A 21432-nucleotide genomic window follows, 5' to 3' on the forward strand; every position below is an offset into this window, starting at 1 on the left:
TTCAATATAAGCTTGGAAACAATTATGCTCTATATCAAGATTTTGAATATGTATGGTGATAAGATAGATGGAAATGAATGTATACTTTCTAAATCTTGTACACACATACACACACACATATACATATATCTGTATCTATACATATGTGTGTGTGTGTGTGTGTGTGTGTGTGTGTGTGTGTGTGTGTGTGTGTGTAACCTTGGCTGCTCTGGAATGCCTCCGTAGAACAGGCTGACCTCAAACTCAAAGAAACCTGCCAGCCTCTGACTCGTGAGTGCTGGAATTGAAGGTGTGCACTACCACTGCCCAGCAATCTTGTGTATTTTTGAATAGTTTATTATTACTTCGTTTATTTTAAGCTTGAGGATTTTGAAGGTGGTAGTACATATTAATACATATTTTCAGTACCACATAGGAAACACTTAGATCTCTACTACCAAAATAAATCTGAAAACTATGCCAAGATTTGAAAACAACCAGTTTTAATATAAATAAATTCATAAAAATTCTAGGTTTTATGCTGCATAGTAAAAATGCAAACTCTTTCTTTACATTAAAGTCTTTCATTGATATCTCTCAATTATTTTTGCCTAGGAATGACTCCTTAATCACTGCTTGGTATTTTTATAGGACCCAATAAAGTACAGTTGAGGGTAAGGGGACAGTTAATAAAATTGTTATAAATTATCCAAATTGGCTTAGTAATCCATTGTCTCAGAAACTTTTTCCACATTAACATACTAAGATTCAATTATATATAAAATATTTGACTTGCAAAATGGTTTTCCTTTGAGTTGTTGCAAGTTAAAGTTGAGGAAACATCAAAATTGACTTTTGACAAGGTTGTAAGTTACCACAATTGCCAGCAAATGTGCAGATCTTTCCCCCACACGCTATAATTATAAAATATGTAACTAACAACTATTTAAATTAAGTGATGTGAGTATTTCACTTATTTACAGTATTTATTATGGCTGATAGTTTGTGCACTTTGCTTGTTAATGGTTCATAATATTGACTTCAATCAAAAATACATTTTCTATATTTACTCCTGGACTCTCTGATTGTTTCTACTAAGCTAGTTTGGTGTACTTAACATAATTTTAGTCTTCTTTTTTATATTTCTCTCTCTTTTATCCTTATATGCTCAAAACAGACAATGGTCGCAATGTCAAAGGTAATGTATAAACTCAAATTTCACCATCTGATGCTTAAAGTGCCCTTTACTTGGCATGTTAACTTGCCTGCTGTATGCCCTGTTGATGCCACATCTCCATGCTGCCCTCAGCTAGTCCAGGTGCCTGACGGAGACATCATGCCTTGGTTTTGCTGGAGACATGATGACTTTCTCTGCTGTGCCATCAAAGTGATGATGAACACCTTTCTGTCCTGAACCAAGGAATGTAAGATTGACAGTGAACATTTCATGAATATTTGGAAAGAAACAAGTATCAAGATGAATATATTCCAATGTAAAAGAAGCACATAAGCTGTTTCGGGGCATTTGTTTTTCTTGAGTACAAGGTTAAATAAAATGATCAAAGAGCTCTGTAACAGCGTCACTTCACTTGTTCCTCTTTTGTTTCCTTAAAACTAGTTTCACGTTCCTGGATGGCAGGGGGTATGGTTTTTAAGCTTACTGTAGTAGTATACTGTACTTGCATGAGAGTCATTTTCTATTTTTCCTCTGTTCTATTTTAATCATTTTAAATTGTATTCTATATTGTTCTAATGACTGTCATGGTTTACATTTACCACAGGATAATATCATAATGTGAGATATTCTGAATAAATATGGATTTGGAGATATATATATATATATATCCAATTCATTTTTGATGATCACAGTAGATGCAAGGATCAAATTTTTGGCTTGATTTTTTTTTTTTGCCATGTATGCTGCCCTGGGTGTGTAAATGGTGACAGTGATCCATTTTATGCATGTATGTTGCATGAACATGTCTCCACCAGTTACAATCGTTACTCAGAACTTACTGTCTTGGCCTCTTCTTCATGTCCCTGGTACTCTGACCACTGTGCAGTTTGATGTGCTGACTTCTTAGTTGGTTCCCTAATTAATTTGAGCTGTTGTTAATGATGAATGAATAAGGCTGGCGACTATCGATGTTATGCGTTCAGCATCCCAGAATAATTTAGAAATAAATGAGATTGTGGGATATTTTTTCCCTTGCCTTTCCTATAATTCCATAAGCACTCCAAAGAAGGTCTGTGCAGAAGACCTCCAGGAGCATGATGGGGTTTTATCCACATGGTCACTCTGTTCTTGGTCTGTCCATTGTGATGTTTAAAAGGGATCAAACTAATTCTAGTTGCAGGTGGTAGTTTTACCTAAAAATCAGAATAAATCCTCAAAAAGATATACAGACATTCTGCATCCTTGTTTCTTGGAAGTACTAATGCTCAGGGTTAATAAAGGAATAGACATAGATTTTTCCAGTGATTTTTTAAAACTAAAGTGAAAAATGAATCTAGTTTTTTTAAGTAGGTAGAAAATTAGGCTAGACCCAAACTAGTGGCCCAAAGATGTGACTATAATTCAGTGATAGATAGAGTGCTTGCACGTGTGAGCTCTGATCAGGTCCCAAGCACTCAAAGAACGAGAGGAGCATGAGGCCCAAGGAAAAGGAGGAAGGAAGGGAGAAAGGACCTACCACCAGTTCATCTGTAGGTCAAAAATAAAGTTATTTTACTTCAATTACATTAGCTATTACACTAAACCAGGCTTTATTCATAACCTATCTATTTTGAAACAGATATCAGAATCATCTGATTGAAGCTTGTTTTATGTATGAGTGTGCATATATTTCAACACACATCAGTTTCACAATTACAATTTTCATAAAGCTACAGATACAGAATGATCCATCAAACCTAGTCACAAAATAATAGATCACTGCTGACTCTAAGCCTTAATAAATAAAAGTAACTACATGAAAAATATACTATTTGAAGACAAAAGTGTTGTTACAATTGAGGCTCACCCTACGAAACACATGAATAACCTCGTAGTGCAGATGAAGGCTTTACGTATTGTCTGATTGCTCCGCTTAAATCTCAGGCTCTGATTAATTCCTCTGTACAAGGAGGACAGACATCTGTATTTTCAGAAAAAGCCATACGTTAACTATCTTGGGAAGTCTGTTTTAATTCCCACTTCATAAGAACTAGCACTAGCCTAAATCCTTCCTCCTTCCATCTGTCCCCAGTGGACAGAGATATGTTTTCTGGCAGCTAGAACTCTAAGCATAAAATCTCACCAATGAAAGACAGTAAATCAGTGTTCAGACTTTTCTACCAAAAGTAAATAACTTCCATCCAACCTTTTTCTTCAGATCAATTCTGTTTCTCTTCAATTAGTTCTGTTAGCATTTGGACACCTTAAACAACAGTTAAGTGTTATTTTAGGAACTGTGACTCTTGAAGGTGAAGGAAAGCTATTTCAGACAAATTGCATAATACTATAGAAAATGTAATTTAAGGCAATATTTCTAGAACATGAAAAGGATTTCTAATGCTACTTTAGTCACTCACAAACCACCTCACACCCAGTGGTTTGTTTATCTGTCAGGCATTCTAACTCACAGGTACAATGTTTATTCCTCGCATCCTATTTAAGTTACTGATAAAGTGTGGCCCTATACTGTGTTTTAGACCCACGATTTCTAGTTCATGTTTACCACCTTCCAACTAACCCATGACCTCTTCGTGAATCAAAAACCAAACTGTTATCAAGGTCACTAAGAGAATTCAACTCCACTGTAGCCAGAAAGAGAGAGGAAAGAGGGAGGGAGGGTTAGGGGAGGGAGGGAGGGAGGGAAGGAGGCAGAGACAGAGACAGAGAGACAGAGCAGACACAGAGAGAGAAAGAGAGAGATCTTCAGACCTTATTTCTCATCTGCTCTATTGTCCATTACACAGAAGCCTATGACCTTATTTGAATTTGCAAATTGATTCTTAGTAGTGACAGTTTGCTTTGGCAAATTATATGTCATGCAATGGAAAGAAATTTGTGGCTACTGGATCCAAATAACTACATGAGAACTTCTCAGGCCTTTTTTCTGAGAGCTACAACACTTTCCGGACCCTGCTTACTCACAGGCTTCCTTGGCAAAGCTTCATTGTTAATGCTACATTGGCATTTTCTCTAATGTTAATGTGCCTTAGTAATCCTTTTCATTAAATTTAGCATAATAAACTTGATGTCATGTCATAAGAAATAATGTGCAGGCCCAACAAGACAGCAAAGTTAAGGCCCATGCTGCCTGAAAATACAAACCTTACAACTGGAGTTTGATTCCAAGAAACCATGATAACCATGTAACAAGAGAACCAATTCTATGAAATTGTCCTAAAATGCCCATATGCACATGCCTTGGTATTTGTGCCCATAAATACATGTGACATGTGCACGCGCGCACACACACAACCACCACCACCAGCACCACCACCACAAACAGCAACAATAATAAATAAAACATTTTCTTACTCCTGACAAACATAAATAGTCTCAAAATATATATTTCAAGTGTTTAAGTCTTCTTAGTTATTTTATAATATCATCAGATACTTGTATTACAGTTCCCCCGACTGTTGGCGTCGTCTACTTGATCACCTGCTCCCCATCTTCTGATCACAGGCTGCACACTCACATCGCTATCCCTTTGCAACTCTCCCTCAGAGGACGCCAGTCTCCTAGTACACTTTTGAGCCTTATATTCCCTTCAATGGAATCTATCGTATCCCTTTATTTCTGCTTGCTCCTTCTCTTTAAATTAATTTACCTTATCTTTCAGGATGATCTCCTTTCTTTCATTAGAATCCCCAACCCCATCCGTTCATGATCATTGTCAGGGAGGCTGCCCATCACCTCTAAGCCCTCAGCAAGGCCTCTCTGAATGTAGACCTAGGAGGTAGGAAAACTTGCGTTTTGATTTCTGGTCTTTGATTCATATCCTTTGGCCTCATAGCCTGTCAGCTTAGTTTGGGAATTTATCCCATTGGAATTTGTATAGACTTCAGAGAAATCTATGAGCACTATGATGTTTTTTGCAGAATCTAAAAGACGTCTATGTGTAAAATTTGACTCAAAGTCAGGAGAAAGACGAGCAGTGCACTTTGTTTTATCTGAGAAAATACATTTAGAGTGCAGTATCTGAGTGGGGCACACAGATTATTTTAAATATACTGTTATGCTGAACTAATTGAACATATTCATTCAAAAGAAAGTTTTCATTAACTCTTTCACACTAAAAATCCAAAACAAGCTGAAATTATTGTGTAGGAGGTTGGTTTTTATTTTTCAGTATTAAATGAGAGATACTAAAATAAGAACTATAAAGAGGTTGCAAGTTCAGAGCACATGTTAGTAAAAACATTTATCAAACAGTGGGTCATGTCTACCAGACCAGATAATCTTTTTCTCAGCAAGCATTTTGTTTTATTCACTTGATTTTCCTGAAATGGAGTTCAGAGATAGTTAACCATTTCTAAAACTATAGCAAGACCCTCTAACTTTAATATAAAAAATTCACAAAGGCAAAGCAGTTTATAATCGAATAATATGTGTATTACTATTCAAGGGTTTGAATATAAATATACTGAGGATGTAATTCAATATTCTCAGTAAAAAATGTTGCCTTTCAAGAAACCAATGAAACAATTATACATCCCATATAAAAGCAGGAAAGTAGAACAGTCATATTAATGATAATAAATTGGGATTTAACAAAAATTATAACTGTATTAAATACTCAATAATAAGCCTAGATCCCTGGAAAGGAAACTTAGGAAGTGTGATACTCTCAGATGTGAACTGTCCTTCCCATTAAACATTCTTTCAAAATGCTTCTGTATATAACAAAATGCAATAGCATTAGAAGATAGACATCACTAAATGTTAAGATATATCTTATCTTTATGCTGACAACTCTCTTGCAAACCATGTGCTTTAATAAGAATGAGATGTGATGCTGGCAAGATGAACCTGGAGGTAAAGGAGCTCACAGCATAAGAGTGCTGGACAGAGCTGGATCCCCTCACCTTACAAGAACACACACACACACACACACACACACACACACGTAATTCATTTTTAAAATTAAAAATAGTGAACAACCATTGGTAGAGACGTCCACGGAAGCATTCTTTATTTTACATATTTACATGCAGCAGGTGTATACACAGACAGACTATCACCACAACTCTGAGATTTTGTGTTACCCACTCAAATGCCACAATGTCAAAATAATGACATCCTCTAATACAATTATGTGAGGACATTGAGGCAGTGTATAATCTCCCATATTCATCATAGGTGTAGCTCTGGAAAGTTAATATTACTGCAACCCTACAAAATATATGCTGACGCTTTTACTGGGAGCACATTAGATATTCAGATCATTACAAGCATTTTAAAATATTTTTATTTAAATTTTTAATTTATGTGCATTAGTGTGAGGCTGTCAGATCTTGGAGTTACAGACAGTTGTGAGCTTCCATATGGGTGCTGGGAATTGAACCAGGGTGCTTTCGAAGAGCAGGCAGTACTCTTAACCACTGAGCCATTTCTCCATCCCCTATTACAAGCATTTTGACTATATGAGTGCCACTTAGATCGCATACAACAGGTTGTCAAAGTGACAATAAGAACTGTTGTACTGGAATTTTTCTATCATTATGAAAACCAAAAGGTACCCTGATAAATGTCCCTTGGGGGCAATATTTCAGAGCTGGTGGCCATATCTATAGTTAATTCTATGGAGTGACCAGAACTAGCCATAGGGTAATAAAATTACATTAACATGTTTGCCTGCCTACTAACATTCTAAATCAGCTATGTGGATGATTTTCTACAGAAATATAACATACAGAAGAGTGTTCCAGAAATAAATTCAAAGTTAAAAGGTGGACTTTAATGATTTTAATACAATTTCACTGTCTGCTGAAATGTCACCACCTGTGACTCTTATTCATATCCCTACACACCGATAAATTATCCAGAGAAATGAAATTTGGCATTGCAGTTAAGAGAAAGACAATAATGTCTAAGTTATCTGAAGTCCTAGCATGTGTTAGCAACTTTAACAAACATGCCAAAAAAATGTATGCAAAGAACATACAAAACAGGAAAAGGCTCATCTGAAAAATATTATAAAAATAAGTAAGAACAGAAGGTGGACACTTCGACAAGGGTATGAAAAATAACATTTCTATTAGAAGATTTGAATAATCCAATGTCACTTGGGTCCTGTTTCAATCCCTATTATATAAATAGAAGACAATATCTTTATTTAAATGAGTACATGCATAAGAACACTTCATGGTGTACTTTGTGCAAATGGGCTAGGCCCTCAATGTGGGAAGTTCATCCAGTGGAGAAAAGCAACTCAAGAACGGCAATACTTGTTAACTACAAACATTTTCACTCACTTCAGATTTTGTAACTCAAACAATATAAATTTCTGGAACAAAAACAGTGTTTCTATCTTACATAATAATAACTGGATTATTGAAATGGTGGGTATTGTTCTCAGCATTATGTTAGACCTGATTTGGTTTAATTATTTGAATCCAAAATACAGTCCAAGAGTCACTTATTTTTTCTTTTGATATAATGTTTCACAATATACCCCTCTCTGGCCTGGATTCATTACGTAAACCTAGCTTGCTTCCAACTCACAAAAGTCTACCTGCCTCTGCCTCCCAAATGCTGGGACTAAAGGCGTGCACTATCATGTCCACATTTTTTATTATAATTTTTAAGGTCATAATTTAATATAATATTCATCATTTTTCCATTTTCTATGTCCACCACCTTACTATGAGTCATATTTTAATTTTATGGCTCTTCGAAGATAGACCTGAGTCAACATTTCCGTGCCCAGGGCCAGTATAATATAGTGGGCATCACGAAATATATGTCTTGTCCAGGAGAAGAGAAAAGTCCTAGGATCACTTCTTTCTAGTCCTTGATAGCTCTGAGACCTTCTTGCTTCAGGCAGTAGCCTGCAGCACTGATAGAAAATACAAGAGGATGATGGTGTAGAGCAAGTTTCAGAAAGCAACATGGACAGGAGCAACTAAAAAGGACTCTTCTACCCTGTTCTCTCAGTCCAAAATACTCCGGGAAACACTCATGCTCTTAGAAATTTTAAACAATTCTTCATGAGGCTATGTTTTAAAAGTGATAACATGGAATAAGCAATAAACCCAGCATATAAAAACTCCAGACAATATCTTGACACCACAAACAGGACATGATAGATTCATCCCTAAAAATGGTGGCATTGGCTAGGCTCCTCAAGGGAACCAGAGAGCTTGCCCCTCTTCCCAGTTGTGTTTGTAAGAACAGAATGTTGACAGTGATTGGGAGCTTCCAACCAACCTAGACATGCTCTGTTTCCTAACCATGGTTGTTTCTATTTAGGCTGTGTTTGCCATAGCAATGTTCTTGTGTAGTCTAGTTACAGAATTGTTCTATTTAAGAAAAATTAGCTGAAAAAAAAAACCCAAGATTTCGAGATTCCCAAAGAGAATCCTGAAGGTTCCAACAGAGTAAGAGGCAGGCATGTGCGTGCACATGCACACACTCACAATCTCACACATTCATACATACCACACACACTCATAAAACACACCACACTCACAGATATTCATACACACCTACTGCACACACAAACACACACTCACACACTAACAGACACACACACACACACACACACACACACACACACACTATATACTTTGTCATCTTCAACCTCCTTTACATATAAATCTTGTAGAAACCCCGTGGATCATTTCACATAGCTCATAGAAGATCAGAACAAAGCAATTGACTTATCACTTCTCAGTGACACATGGAAGAGAGTAGCTTAAACCAGGGCCATGGAAATGAAACATTCATAGTTTCAAGACCAACATGACTTTAACCTGGCCAGTGCTTCCCTAAGTCACACTGGAATGGGAAACAGACTCCATGGCCAATATGTAATGTAGAATCTAACTAATACAGCCATGGAAAAATGGCACTCTGTTTGTTTTGTTTTTCCCTTCCTTTCCTTAATGAAAGAAACCAGTTCACAGCAAAAGCTGACATATTCACTTCTAGTACCAAAAATTTCCCTCTGATTCTCACGTGTCCTTCTGTGTGGCAAAAGGTGTTCACATATAAACGGACAGCATTTAGTCAAGGACTCACACCGGTCATGGATAATTAGAAAGGCATTCAGGACCATCATTTTTATTTTTTTCTATTGCTTCTGATACTAGTTTTACAAATACTTTTCAATTTCTCTAGGACCTTTTAATCATATCAAGTCAAGCCTGCTGGGATCCACGTCGGATTCAAACCTGAACAAGTACAGCACCATTAACAAGATTCCTCAGCTCACTCTGAATTTTTCAGATGTCAAAACTGAAAAAAAGAATGCATCTCCTCCTTCTTCAGATAAAACTATTATTGCACCCAAGGTCAAAGAACGGACGCACAATGTAACAGAGAAAGTAACCCAGGTAAGACATCATTTTACTGTAAATTTCAGCTGCTAGGGCATGGGCATTTTCTGGATTATTGGAGCATATTTTATCTCTGATGAATAATGGTAAGATGCTAATCTCAATATCTTGAGATATTGGAAAAACTCCTAGAGAACCAGATTAACAAAGCTAGCTACAATGATTTTTGTCTGTTACTAGATTGAGCAAAACTGAACTAATGAGGTATTGCTTATTGCTCAGAGGTAATTACCCTGCCATTCATTATGCTTAAACGTTTATTGACTTGCCGCCGACCCTTACATTAAAAAGCATTTTTAAAGAAGTGTAGTGGGTGTGTGTGTATTGGAAACCTTAGAAATCTAATTGGGATTTACTCTGAACTGTGATCTCTCCATTTGCACTTAGTTCACTAACCTGAGCCATATGCAAGCTTATGGGACGGAGAGCAGTCTGAGATGATGAAATGTTAGAGTGAAGCCATGCATCTCACAGCAACAATACTTTATCATTTTTCACATAAACCTTGAGACCTGAAGAACAATAAAGAGTCACTATCCAAAAATCTTGCCTCAAAGAATAAATGAAGATGATTTGTACTTATTACATCAAAATACCCACATAAGCAGTGCCTAGTTTTGCTTACAGTGCTCTTACAATCTTAGGGATTCATGGCTCTAAAACTTGTCAAGCATACAATTCCTCTACAAACAATTTAGTTAGTATATTTGCCCAGGAAGTCTTGTATAAAGATCCCACAATAAAAAGGTAAATTTGATCCCAAACCCCTATTCTACACACTGGAACTTTTGAATTAATAAGACTTTTTCTGAATTGTAATTACCACAGGTCATAAAACCTCCTACTTGTATAAGATGAAATACATATGACAACACGATGCATTTACTATGGTTAAAAGTGACTATCCTGTATTTGTTATAGATGAGAAAATAGGCTTGTCATTTGTGATAGCATCTCTAGGATGTGCATTCATGTTTGTATGGTAATGAAGGGCACTAATATTGATCTTTTTTCTCCTTAACTAGCATAACTAAAGTCAATATTATAGCATTAAATAAATATCTATTATTATTCATATTGTGCTGACATCATTTTGGTAGCTTTGAATTTGCCTTGCAATTTTTATCTATCTCTTAAAAATCCCTTAATAAGTAGTGTCTAATAGGTAGATATACAGAAATTAAGAGACTTAAGAAGAGATATTATCAATATTATGGGCATAAATATGCAGGGAATATGAGTAGATGAAGTTGGGGGAATAGCCCAGCAAGCATGAGAAAGACTGGCCAACAAGTAGTGTAGAACTTCACAAATACATTTCAAGTCATCTGTGGTCAGGCATGAATATTTGAACAATCGATGTTTCTAAATCTTCTCATCACAAAAGAAGAACGAACTTTAGAATTTAAGATAATATCTTCATGGCATTCCTTCTTGGTCAAACAAGACAAATTAACACCTTGAGCTCCAAGCTACTACGTATGAATTTACCACAAGGAACCCAATCCTAAAACACTGAATCAGTCCACACTTCCAGAAAAGAGGGAAGCTAGTATGGATCCAAGATGGCACCTGTTTTAGGACTTTTTTTTCATCCTAGTGTAATGGAGATATATCCAGATATATACATAGTATGTGATTCTGTTAGTGAAAATGCCTGTTAGTAAAGAATCCAGAAACACAGTTTATGGAAGATGTACTTGTGCTTTAAAGCAAGACTGATCAGAGAAGAAATTAAGAGTCAAATGGAACACTGAAACTGGTTCTCAAAGGTTGTTTATCAAGCTATATGACATTTAATGTCAGAATCAAACAAGCTTAAATTTAACTCTTGTCTGTTATTCTAAGACATGGAATGAAGAAGAATTGCTTGAGTGAGAATAAGGCAAGGTTAAGGGCTGGAAAACTTCTCAAGAGTTGGTCAGGTGAGATGGTGAATGCCTTTAATCCCAGTAACAGTAGGCAGAGGCATATAGATCTCTTTGAGTTCCATGCCAGCCAACACGACAGAGTGGGAGCCTGTCTAAAAGCAAAGCAAAACAAACAAACCTCATATTTGATGTAAGATGACTGTAATTATATTTGGAAAGTGTTCCTCCTGGTGCTAAGTATATATTAAGGAATGTGTTCATTCCAATGTCTATTCATGGTTTTTTTATGACTCTCCTTCCTCTCTCTATATGGGAAGGCTCCCTTTAGCCACACTCTCAGCACATCCTAGAACAAAGGTCTGCTACAGGAAAGAAGGGAAAGCAGGGAGGTTGGGATGAAGGAACAGAGGAAAGAAATATCAAGGAAAGGGGGATGCTCATATAAGAAAAACAGCAAAGACGAAGCTACTGAAGCACAAAAGTCCATTGTGGATTCCTAACTCTGGTAAAACCGAGACTGGAAAGTTTCCCTTCTAGATAATTCTTTACTAATCTTTTTTTTTTTATAGGTGAGTTGGTAAAGTGCTATCAAAAACATACGCCATCAAGCATTTCACATTATTTAAGATCTGATGCCTCATCTTGTAAATCCCTGTGGCTTATATATTTGGTTCCATATTGTTATGATATTGGTTTCAACATTACAGTATTTTTACCCTTTTTTTAATTTTGGTAGACTTTACATTTTTTTTAAAGATTAATTATGGGTTGGTGATCTGGTTCATCCTCCTGCATAAGTGCTTGAGCAAGACATCTTGAATTTGATCTCCATAATCCATGATGTTGTCGCAAGAGCTCCATGTGTTGCTGTGGCATGTGTGTGATATATGTGTGTGTGTGTGTGTGTGTGTGTGTGCGCGTGCGCGCCATATATACATATATATATAGTTATGCAATAACAGTAAATAAAAATTTAAGAATATTCTATTTATTGAAGCTTTTATGCACTATATACCTTGACTATACCCATACCCACCCCATACCCTCTCCAATTCCAGTGGGACCTTCCCAATGCCTCCAACCTTCATTTACTATGATTATCATCGTCCATTCAATACTGCCCACATTTTCATGGGTATGAGGAAACCCAAAGGGCCATGGGCAATGTACCAGTGGCCACATCTAAAAAGTGACTGTCCCTTCTCCAATAGCCATCAGCTACCAATTGCTGTTCAGTTCAAGCTGATCTTGATCCAAGCAGATCACCACAGCAGCTGTGAATTCAACTGTACAAGAACTGCATCACATCCACAGGCTCTCTTCTCATATCCTCTCCACCCTCCAGCTCTTACATTCTTTCTGTACACTTTTTCCACAGTGTCCCCAGAGACATTGGGGATTGGGGGTGATATGGCATCCTCATTATTTGTTCTTATCCCTTTGAATATGCATAGTCTCTTAAGTAGCCTCTACTGACTGTGACTAAGAAGCATTTGGGGGGGGGGTTAAAGAAATGACTCAACAGTTACGGGTATATAGTGCTCTTCCAGAGAACCTGAGTTTGGCTCATAGCACCTTATTCAGGTGACATACAACCACCTGAAACTCCAGCTCCAGGGGTTCCAGATTTTCTACTGCCCTCCATGAGCACTGTATGTTATGTATATGCCTCCTTACATCCCATATTTATGCGTAATTAAAAAGAAAAGAAAAGCCTTTTTTGGAAAAAGAGAAAATTCCCTGACCAGGTTAAGGGCAGCACAAGTACCTAAACACACACACACACACACACACACACACACACACACACACACACACACACACACACAGAACTTTTGTAGTTAGGAAATGAGAATTCTGAGAGATGATTGCAAATATTGTTTTGATTTTCTCTCAAGATGGGAGCCATAGCAAAGCTTTACAAACACATGGTTTAGGCTGTGCCCAGAGAATTTCTAACTATCCCTAGTCCTAGTCCAAGAAGCTTCTAGACTCCATTCAATCTAACCTTCTGCAGTTAATGACCTTGAAAGAATCAGCTTCCAGCCTCCATCTGCTAACCTAGGCCTACAACGTTTTCAGCCTCTGAGACTTACTGCTGAATAAGTTTACCCTTTCTAGCTCTTTCTGAACTCTGGCTGACTTGTTCAACTCAACTGCTCTGGCTCAAACCTCTTCTCCAAGCTGACTGATTCAAATTGGCTTCTCACCTAATTGGTTTGCTTGGAAAAACAGCCTCTCAACTCCAGGAACTGAAGTCCACAAACTCAGGTGCATTCAATTCAACTGCACTGAACTGTATTGTACTCCCAAACTCTGATGTTCTGTTTCCATGAATCTCTGAGCTGCTCTTAAGTAACCTCTCTTTCTCACTGCCTTGTGAGGTTCGGCATATTCTATCTTTGACTCATTCTGTCACATATGAATTTGGCTTGTCACTTTGTCTGCCCCTCAATTAGACATCATTGTTTAGGAGTAAAGGTATGTACTAAATTCCAGCCAGAGGGATTAAAGGTGTGTATTCCAGACAGACAGATTAAAGATGTGTACTAAGGGCATGTCTGTATTCCAGCAAGATCACATAGAGCTAGGCCTTTGGATTTTATCCATTGCCAGAGAAGTCATATTCCTGGATTAAAATTTCTCCACAATTGATTAGGTCATCAGTGTGTAGCCCTCATAAAATAGTTTACACACTATAAAATAACTTCCTGGTTCCATTCTGTCAATAATCATGCAGAGATGTTGGTGCCTTCATCAGGCACCAAATTTGCCAGTGACATGATCCTGGACTTCTCAGCCTTCAGCATTAAAAAAAAATAAAATAGAATAAATTCGTATTGTTTATATGCTATCCAATTACCAGTATTTTATATAAAAGCCGTCCAAACATATCAAATGCTTATTATTCAATGCATTTGAGTACTACATCTTCCCAAATATGTTGGAGTACCCACTTCTCCCTCTACAGCTTTCCCCAACACAAGATCAGGCATGAGTTTCTAAAGGAGTTAGGTAGTTAACATTGGAGCCTGCTTATAAAGGACCACATTTTGTAATATAAACTTCTGGTGGATGCAAAAAAGTTTTGGAACCAACGACTCAGGGTGGCAATGGCCCTGATCTGGAACAGTTGTACATTGGCACATAATAACAAATTTTTATTGTCTGCATGTCAAAGTAAAGAAGACAATGATCAAATACAAATAAATTACCTGCCAATATAAAATCTAATATTCCATTAAAGTACTCTAAGATCATCCTATGTCTCTAAGAGCATCCTGGTGTTTGGGAAGTTTCATAACCAATTATCCTCTATTCTCCATATGCACACACATGTGCACACACATGGATGTGCATCCACACACAGGCATGTCAACAGACACACATAAATATGCAGACAAAAGAATAAAGTTTTTTCCCCAAACATAAAAAAAAAATAACTTTGAAAAATACATATTCCTTTGACACAGTATGTTTTGTCTTCATATCACTAAAATTAACTTGATAATATCTAAAACTTTATTTTCTTAGTTAATCTTGGAGACAGTCTATGTCAAGAGATTATCAACATATATGTTTGGGGCAATTGACCTTTTTTGCCAAGTCTTACATATTAATAGAATTGCATAAGGTGTTTTCTTCAGAGACGCCAAGCATTTGTTCACTAGTAGCTCAGCAGTGAGTTTTAGACATTCTTTAACATGCCAACAATAGAGCCAGGCATCACCAGAATGAGGCATAAATAAAAACAACCAATATCTTCTCTTCCTGTTTTGTCTTCCAGTCTCTTGTACACATTGAATTAGAATTAAATGGCTAGATTTTTTTTTTCTTTCCAGATGGGTTTCTTTGCAGGAGAGAGCCTATTGTTGGTGACTCAATTATCCATTCTTTCATACAGCTATTTACTCATTCAACAAGAATTTACTGAGACATATACAATGTGACATCCTGGAAATTTAGATTTATAGGAAGTGTATTTACCTTGGAGAAATGAGGGAAGCAGAGAAGTAGATTACATAGGGATTACAAGGCAGCTCCAAAAATTATATTTCAGGCACAGACAAGATAAAAGAGTTCTAGGAAAGGAAATCTTCCCAGTGTTGAGACTCAGGGATGATAATTAAGTAATGTAGCCTGTTTGCCTAGTTATGAAGCTTGAAAAGTTTCTCATGTTTTGGAATATGAATCTGGATTTTGACACCTGTAAGGAGGAAACTAAAAATGGCAATTGATTTCTAGTGTCACTAGTGCTTAGCATAACATATGCCACAGCTGAGAGTAAAGGCTCAGACTATACTCATCCTGTTTCTTGGCCAAGATTTCTTCTTCTTGATTTTCCTCATACCTAAGGAAAACAAGTTCTTCAGACTCCCCTGCTTCTCTTAATGCTCACATGTGGTAAATGCCTTCTATCTTCCAGAATCCATATGATTCCCTGTAAGAAGGACCCAGATAAGCCCAAGAGGGTGTTGTGATCATCCTTTTAATAAAAACATATCTCTTTGATGAAAACAAACCAAGTGAAGTCAAAGGAACTCAGATTAAGGAGAACCAAATAGCAGTGGTTCCTTACAAGTATGAAGACAAGCATTCAAATTAACAGTAGCACTGATACTGAACTGGATATAAAATAAGAATGTGTTAAATGCTGCCTGCATTCCAGAACATACCCAGAATCAATGGTATAATGCTAAGACATGCAATAGAATTCTACAAGGGAATAATGCCTGGTATGACAGCAGAGGGTATTATGAACTAGTTGCAGAACCACTAACAATAACCACTAACCAATAACACCACTGACAAGAGCAAATGTGATAAATGCTGTAATATCACTTTCAGAAACAAAAGGGAGTCTCCACTCCCCTTCAACTAAATATTGGTCAAATTATCTGTTGTTTATAAAGAATTTTGATGAGTTTAGTGAAGATCCCCATAGATGTTATCAGAAAATAAGGTACAAGATGCTGCCTAAATAATGAGGACATGGTCATCTATAGAACAGATGAAATCTTATTACAAGATTTTTCTTCTAGATGTGCTGAGAAAAAAAAAATGTTCAAGAAAATTAGACATAAGTAATCACAAAAAGATTTAGGTCTCAATAAAGAAATTTATTCATGTTTAAAAGTCCATACAATTGCCAGGCACAGGCCTTCAATCCCAGCACTGGGGAGGCAAAGGCAGACAGATCTTTGTGAGTTACAGACCATCCTGGTATATATAGAAAGTTACAGGGCAGCCAGTGGATCTCTGTGAATTCAAAGCTAGCCTGATCTACAGAGTGATTCCAGGACAACCACAGCTATGTAGAGAGACCCTCATCTCAAAGGAAAACAATACAAAGCAAAAATCTTTATAATCTTCAAATAATGTATGTATACTTTAAGCTAAAATAGATTTCTTTTTTAAATATATTTTATTAATTTATTGATATTACATCTCAATTGTTATCTCATCTCTTGTATCTTCTCATTCCTCCCTCCCTCCCATTTTATCCTTACTCCCCTCCCCTATGACTGTGACTGAGGGGGACCTCCTCCCCCTGTATATTCTCATAGGGTATCAAGTCTCTTCTTGGTAGCCTGCTACCCTTCCTCTGAGTGCTGCCAGGCCTCCTTATCCAGGGGACATGGTCAAATATGGGGCACCAGAGTTCATGTGAAAGTCAGTCCCCACTCTCCACTCAACTGTGGAGAATGCCCTGTCCATTGGATAGAACTGGGTAGGGGTTCAAAGTTTACTGCATGTATTGGCTTTGGCTGGTACCATAGTTTGAGCGGGACCCCTGGGCCCAGATCTGCCCATCATAATGTTCTACTTGTAGGTTTCTAGGACCCTCTGGATCCTTCTATTTTCCCATTCTCCCTTGCTTCTCTCACATAGAGTCCCAATAGGATGTCCTCCCCTCTGACCCACTTTCCTGGTGAGTGAAGACTTTCATGGGACATGCCCCTTGGGCAAGTGTCCTGATATAAGTGAGTATATACCATTTGACTCTTTCTGCTTCTGGATTAGCTCACTCATTACAATCATTTCTGGTTCAATCCATTTGTCCACAAATTTCAGGAATTCCTTGTTTTGAATAGCTGAGTAGTATTCCATAGTGTAAATGTACCACAGTTTCTTTATCCATTCTTCTACTGATGGACACTTAGGCTGTTTCCAGGTTCTGGCTATTATGAATAAGGCTGCTATGAACATGGTTGAGCAAATGCTCCTGTTGTGTGCTGGAGCATCTTCTGGGTATATTCCAAGGAATGGAATAGCTGGGTCTTGAGGAAGCCTTATTCCCAGTTCTCTGAGATAGCACCAGATAGATTTCCAAAGTGGTTGTACTAGTTTCCATTCCCACCAGCAATGAAGGAGTGTTCCCTTCTCTCCACATCCTCGCCAGCATGTGGTGTCACTTGAGTTTTTTATCTTAGCCATTCTGATAGGTGTAAGATGGAATCTCAGAGTTTTTTTGATTTGCATTTTCCTGATGATTAAAGATGTTGAACATTTCTTTAAGTGTTTCTCAGCCATTCCATATTCCTCTGTTGAGAATTCTGTTTAGTTCTGAGCCCCATTTCTCAATTGGGTTATTTGGCTTGGTGATGTTTAATTTCTTGAGTTCTTTATATATTTTGGATATTAGACCTTTGTCAGAAGTAGGGTTGGTGAAAATCTTTTCCCAATCTGTAGGCTGTTGCTTTCTTTTGTTGGCAGTGTCTCCTGCCTTATAGAAACTTCTCAGCCTCATGAGGTCCCATTTATTAATTGTTGAACTTAAGGCCTGGGCTGTTGGTGTTCTGTTCAGGAAGTTGTCTCCTATGCCAGTGTGTTCCAGGATCTTCCCCACTTTTTCTTCTAAGCAGTTTAGTGTATCTGGTTTTATGTTGAGGTCTTTGATTCACTTGGACTTGAGTTTTGTGCATGGTGACAAATATGGATCTAATTGCATTTTTTTACATGTAGGCATCTGGTTAGACCAGCACTATTTGTTGAAGATGCTATCCTTTTTCCATTGAATAGATTTGGCTTCTTCGTCAAAAATCAAGTAGCCATATGTGTGTGGATTCATTTCTGGGTCTTCGATTCAATTCCACTGATCAACCAGCCTATTGTTATGCCAGTACCATGCTGTTTTAAATTACTGTTGCTTTATAGTACAGCTTGAGATCAGTTATGGAGATTCCTCCAGAGGATCTTTTACTGTACAAGATTTCTTTAGTTATTCTGGCTTTTTTGTTTTTCCATATGAAGTTGAGAATTGAACTTTCAATGTCCTTAAAAAATTGTGTAGCTCCAAAATAGATTTCTAATGTTTAGCACTCACTATAAGTATGTTATTGGCTTGAAAATAGAATTATAGTAAATTTAATAAGAGCTGACAGTGATCAACTGCTGTTCAAGAGACTCATAAATTGTTATGGCCTTACCAAGTTAAGTCTACATTATAACTAGCTGGTAGTATTGTTATACCCATTTCATAAGCAAAATGAAACAAATTGTGTGGACACACAGTGAAAGGTGTCCCTTTTCCACCCAAAGTCACCTAGCTCCAAAACTGAAGGCCTTAAGTCATAAGCTACACTCCACTGTAGGCACTACTTTTAAACTCTATTTTATTTGGAGTTCCTTAGACTTGTACCTCCTTTCAAACAGCTCAACCCTAGATAGGGGAGAAAGAAGGTTAGAAGGGAAAGGGGATGCAGACCTCCTTAGACTTAGTTCTGGCTGGTTAGGATCATTGGGTTCTTTGGGAAAATACCAGTCTCTGTTGTTAGTATATCTAGCAGTCCAGCAATGGCAAACACATAAGGACAAGCAAGCAGTCTTCTTCCTCCTCTGTCCATCTCCTGAAAGCCTTCCACTTCTCTCTCTGGGCACTCATATATATAACCCTCTCCAAGTCCTCAGAATTAAACTATCTCCAGCTGGAAAAAGCCAAAGCCCTCTCTGAGCTGCATGAGGCAATTATCAGCTGTGGATAAACTAAGGCAGTCCCACATCTCACACTCGGGATTAAAACAAAAACATAGCTACACAACATAACTGAGTTGTTAAAGAAAGCAAAATTTCCACTATATTATTCTACTAACTATCCATTTGGATGCTGAACTGCTCAGAAATCGTCTCAGCAATTGGATATACTTGAAACGTATCCTTATGTTTGGTTGAGTGTCATACTCAGAACGACTTTAAGTACTCAGAGAAGTAAGGTGGCAGAAACAGGAAGAGATCATTGGATATTTTCTCTTAGTCTTTAGCATATCTTGACAAAGGAGCTTCATTTCCATCATCACTTGTTGAAGTTCATGTCCATCTGTTTATGCTAAGATTACATGAGGACTGTGGAGATTGGGCTTCAGTTTGTGTGCTACAGTTACCAGAAAAGGGAAGTGACAGTGATGTTCTTGACACAAATAAGAATTCAAAGATGATAACGTTTCACTTTTTATTGAAATTTACACAATGCAAATTTATTCATGATATTTTCATTGTCAAACCGTAACTTCACAGCAACTATTTATAGGCTAGTACTTATAACGGAAGAATTTTAACATTAATTAACATCAATTTTATATTGCTGGCCAATATTTAAAATTATCATCTTATGATTAGCCATCAAATTTTCTTAACACAGTTGACATATTCCCTTAAAACAGATAAATGCTAAACTTTCATCAATGATAGAATTTTTTTAATCATAAAAAACTACACAAAATACAAAATGATTATGTACTTAGCATTATTTTCAATAGTGCTGTTAAAATTACACTTAACTAAAGAGTCTAATTTCCAAACACTATTTAACAAATGATTTTTCATTTTTGAAGTTACAAAAGAATCACAATACTTCTGTCTCATGATTAATGTGTTTTTATAACTGCATTTTGTATCAAAACTTATGTAAATATCATGTAAGCTTAAATAGAACTGAACAGATCATCTTGAGCTGCCAGAAATAGCAAATAAACAAAAAATTACAAATTAAATTTGAAATGCAACACAGGAGGAAAAATTGCTTCTGAATACTGCCAATTGATATGACGTTTGTTTTGCATCCATTATCTTTTGTTATTTATAGAATGTCACCAACTTTGGCTAAGCAAAACAGAAATCCCTATCCAATATCTTTCACATATTCTGGGCATGGTTTATAGAGTACTTGTATAAATGCAGATTGAAATGAAAATATATCTGGACTTTACAAGAAAGCAAAAAGCACACTGGATAGAGATTCTGCAGCTGTGAGTACTTATTGAGTGTAAACTAGTGTTAGGTGCTATTGCTGCTACAAAAATAAAAGCAATGCTTTGCTTTTGCCACTGAGTTAATTCAAAGCTTTGAGATGAAAGAAAAGAGATTATTTTTCAAGCTTTTTTCCATAAAGTCAATATATTCTACAGTCTTTATAATGATGAGGATTACAACAAAAACTACATGTTTTATTAGCAATTGTCTTTTGTAAGCAAATAATTACTATACTATGTATACATTAGATATAAATGAGGCTATTTGAAAAACAAGTATGAAAAAAATTTAAAGCAACAAATTCATTTGTCTATTTTTATACATAAGCCTAATATCACTTACTAATATATATAATAAAAAACTTTAAAGCAACAAATTAATTTTGTCGATTTTTATTAGATATAAATATATGCCTAATATCACTTACTAATATATATTCTATCTCCATTTTAACAAAGGTACTTTATTTATCTCAATAATCATACTTATGCACAGTTTTGATGATAAAGGGACCATTGAATAGCAGTCACAGCTTTTGGTGAGGCAGTCATGCATATCTACCTTTTTTTTTTAACCCACCTGTTTGATTTTGTGTATTCACACACTTAAAAAGAAAAGAAAAAAAATTTCATCTCTTTTAGAAGCTGGGTCATCCAAAAGAATCTGGATATATATGAGTGGTCAGGAGAGACAGGTAAAAATAATTTAGCTTAGAGTTCATAGCACTAGCCTGGTTGCCATGGCAACTGAGGCAAAGAAGAATTAGGATCTGCTGCCA

The 21432-nt window shown here is 36.7% G+C and overlaps 1 protein-coding gene across 4 annotated transcripts in view; it reads left to right on the plus strand.

The window, feature by feature from the left end:
* Kcnh7 (potassium voltage-gated channel subfamily H member 7) overlaps positions 1-21432 on the plus strand; it is a 450850-nt gene that overhangs the window by 324286 nt on the left and 105132 nt on the right. For 2 of the 4 annotated variants that reach the window (XM_051167116.1, XM_051167117.1), the window contains exons 5-7: positions 1157-1177; positions 1598-1621; positions 9317-9531. In XM_051167116.1, coding sequence (XP_051023073.1) covers positions 1157-1177; positions 1598-1621; positions 9317-9531 — 260 coding nt within the window. The remainder of the gene's footprint in view (positions 1-1156; positions 1178-1597; positions 1622-9316; positions 9532-21432) is intronic. The other 2 variants (XM_051167119.1, XM_051167118.1) reach the window with 2 other exon arrangements.

The sequence above is a fragment of the Acomys russatus genome, chromosome 24 (genome assembly GCF_903995435.1).
Source record: "Acomys russatus chromosome 24, mAcoRus1.1, whole genome shotgun sequence".
Lineage (NCBI taxonomy): Eukaryota > Metazoa > Chordata > Mammalia > Rodentia > Muridae > Acomys > Acomys russatus.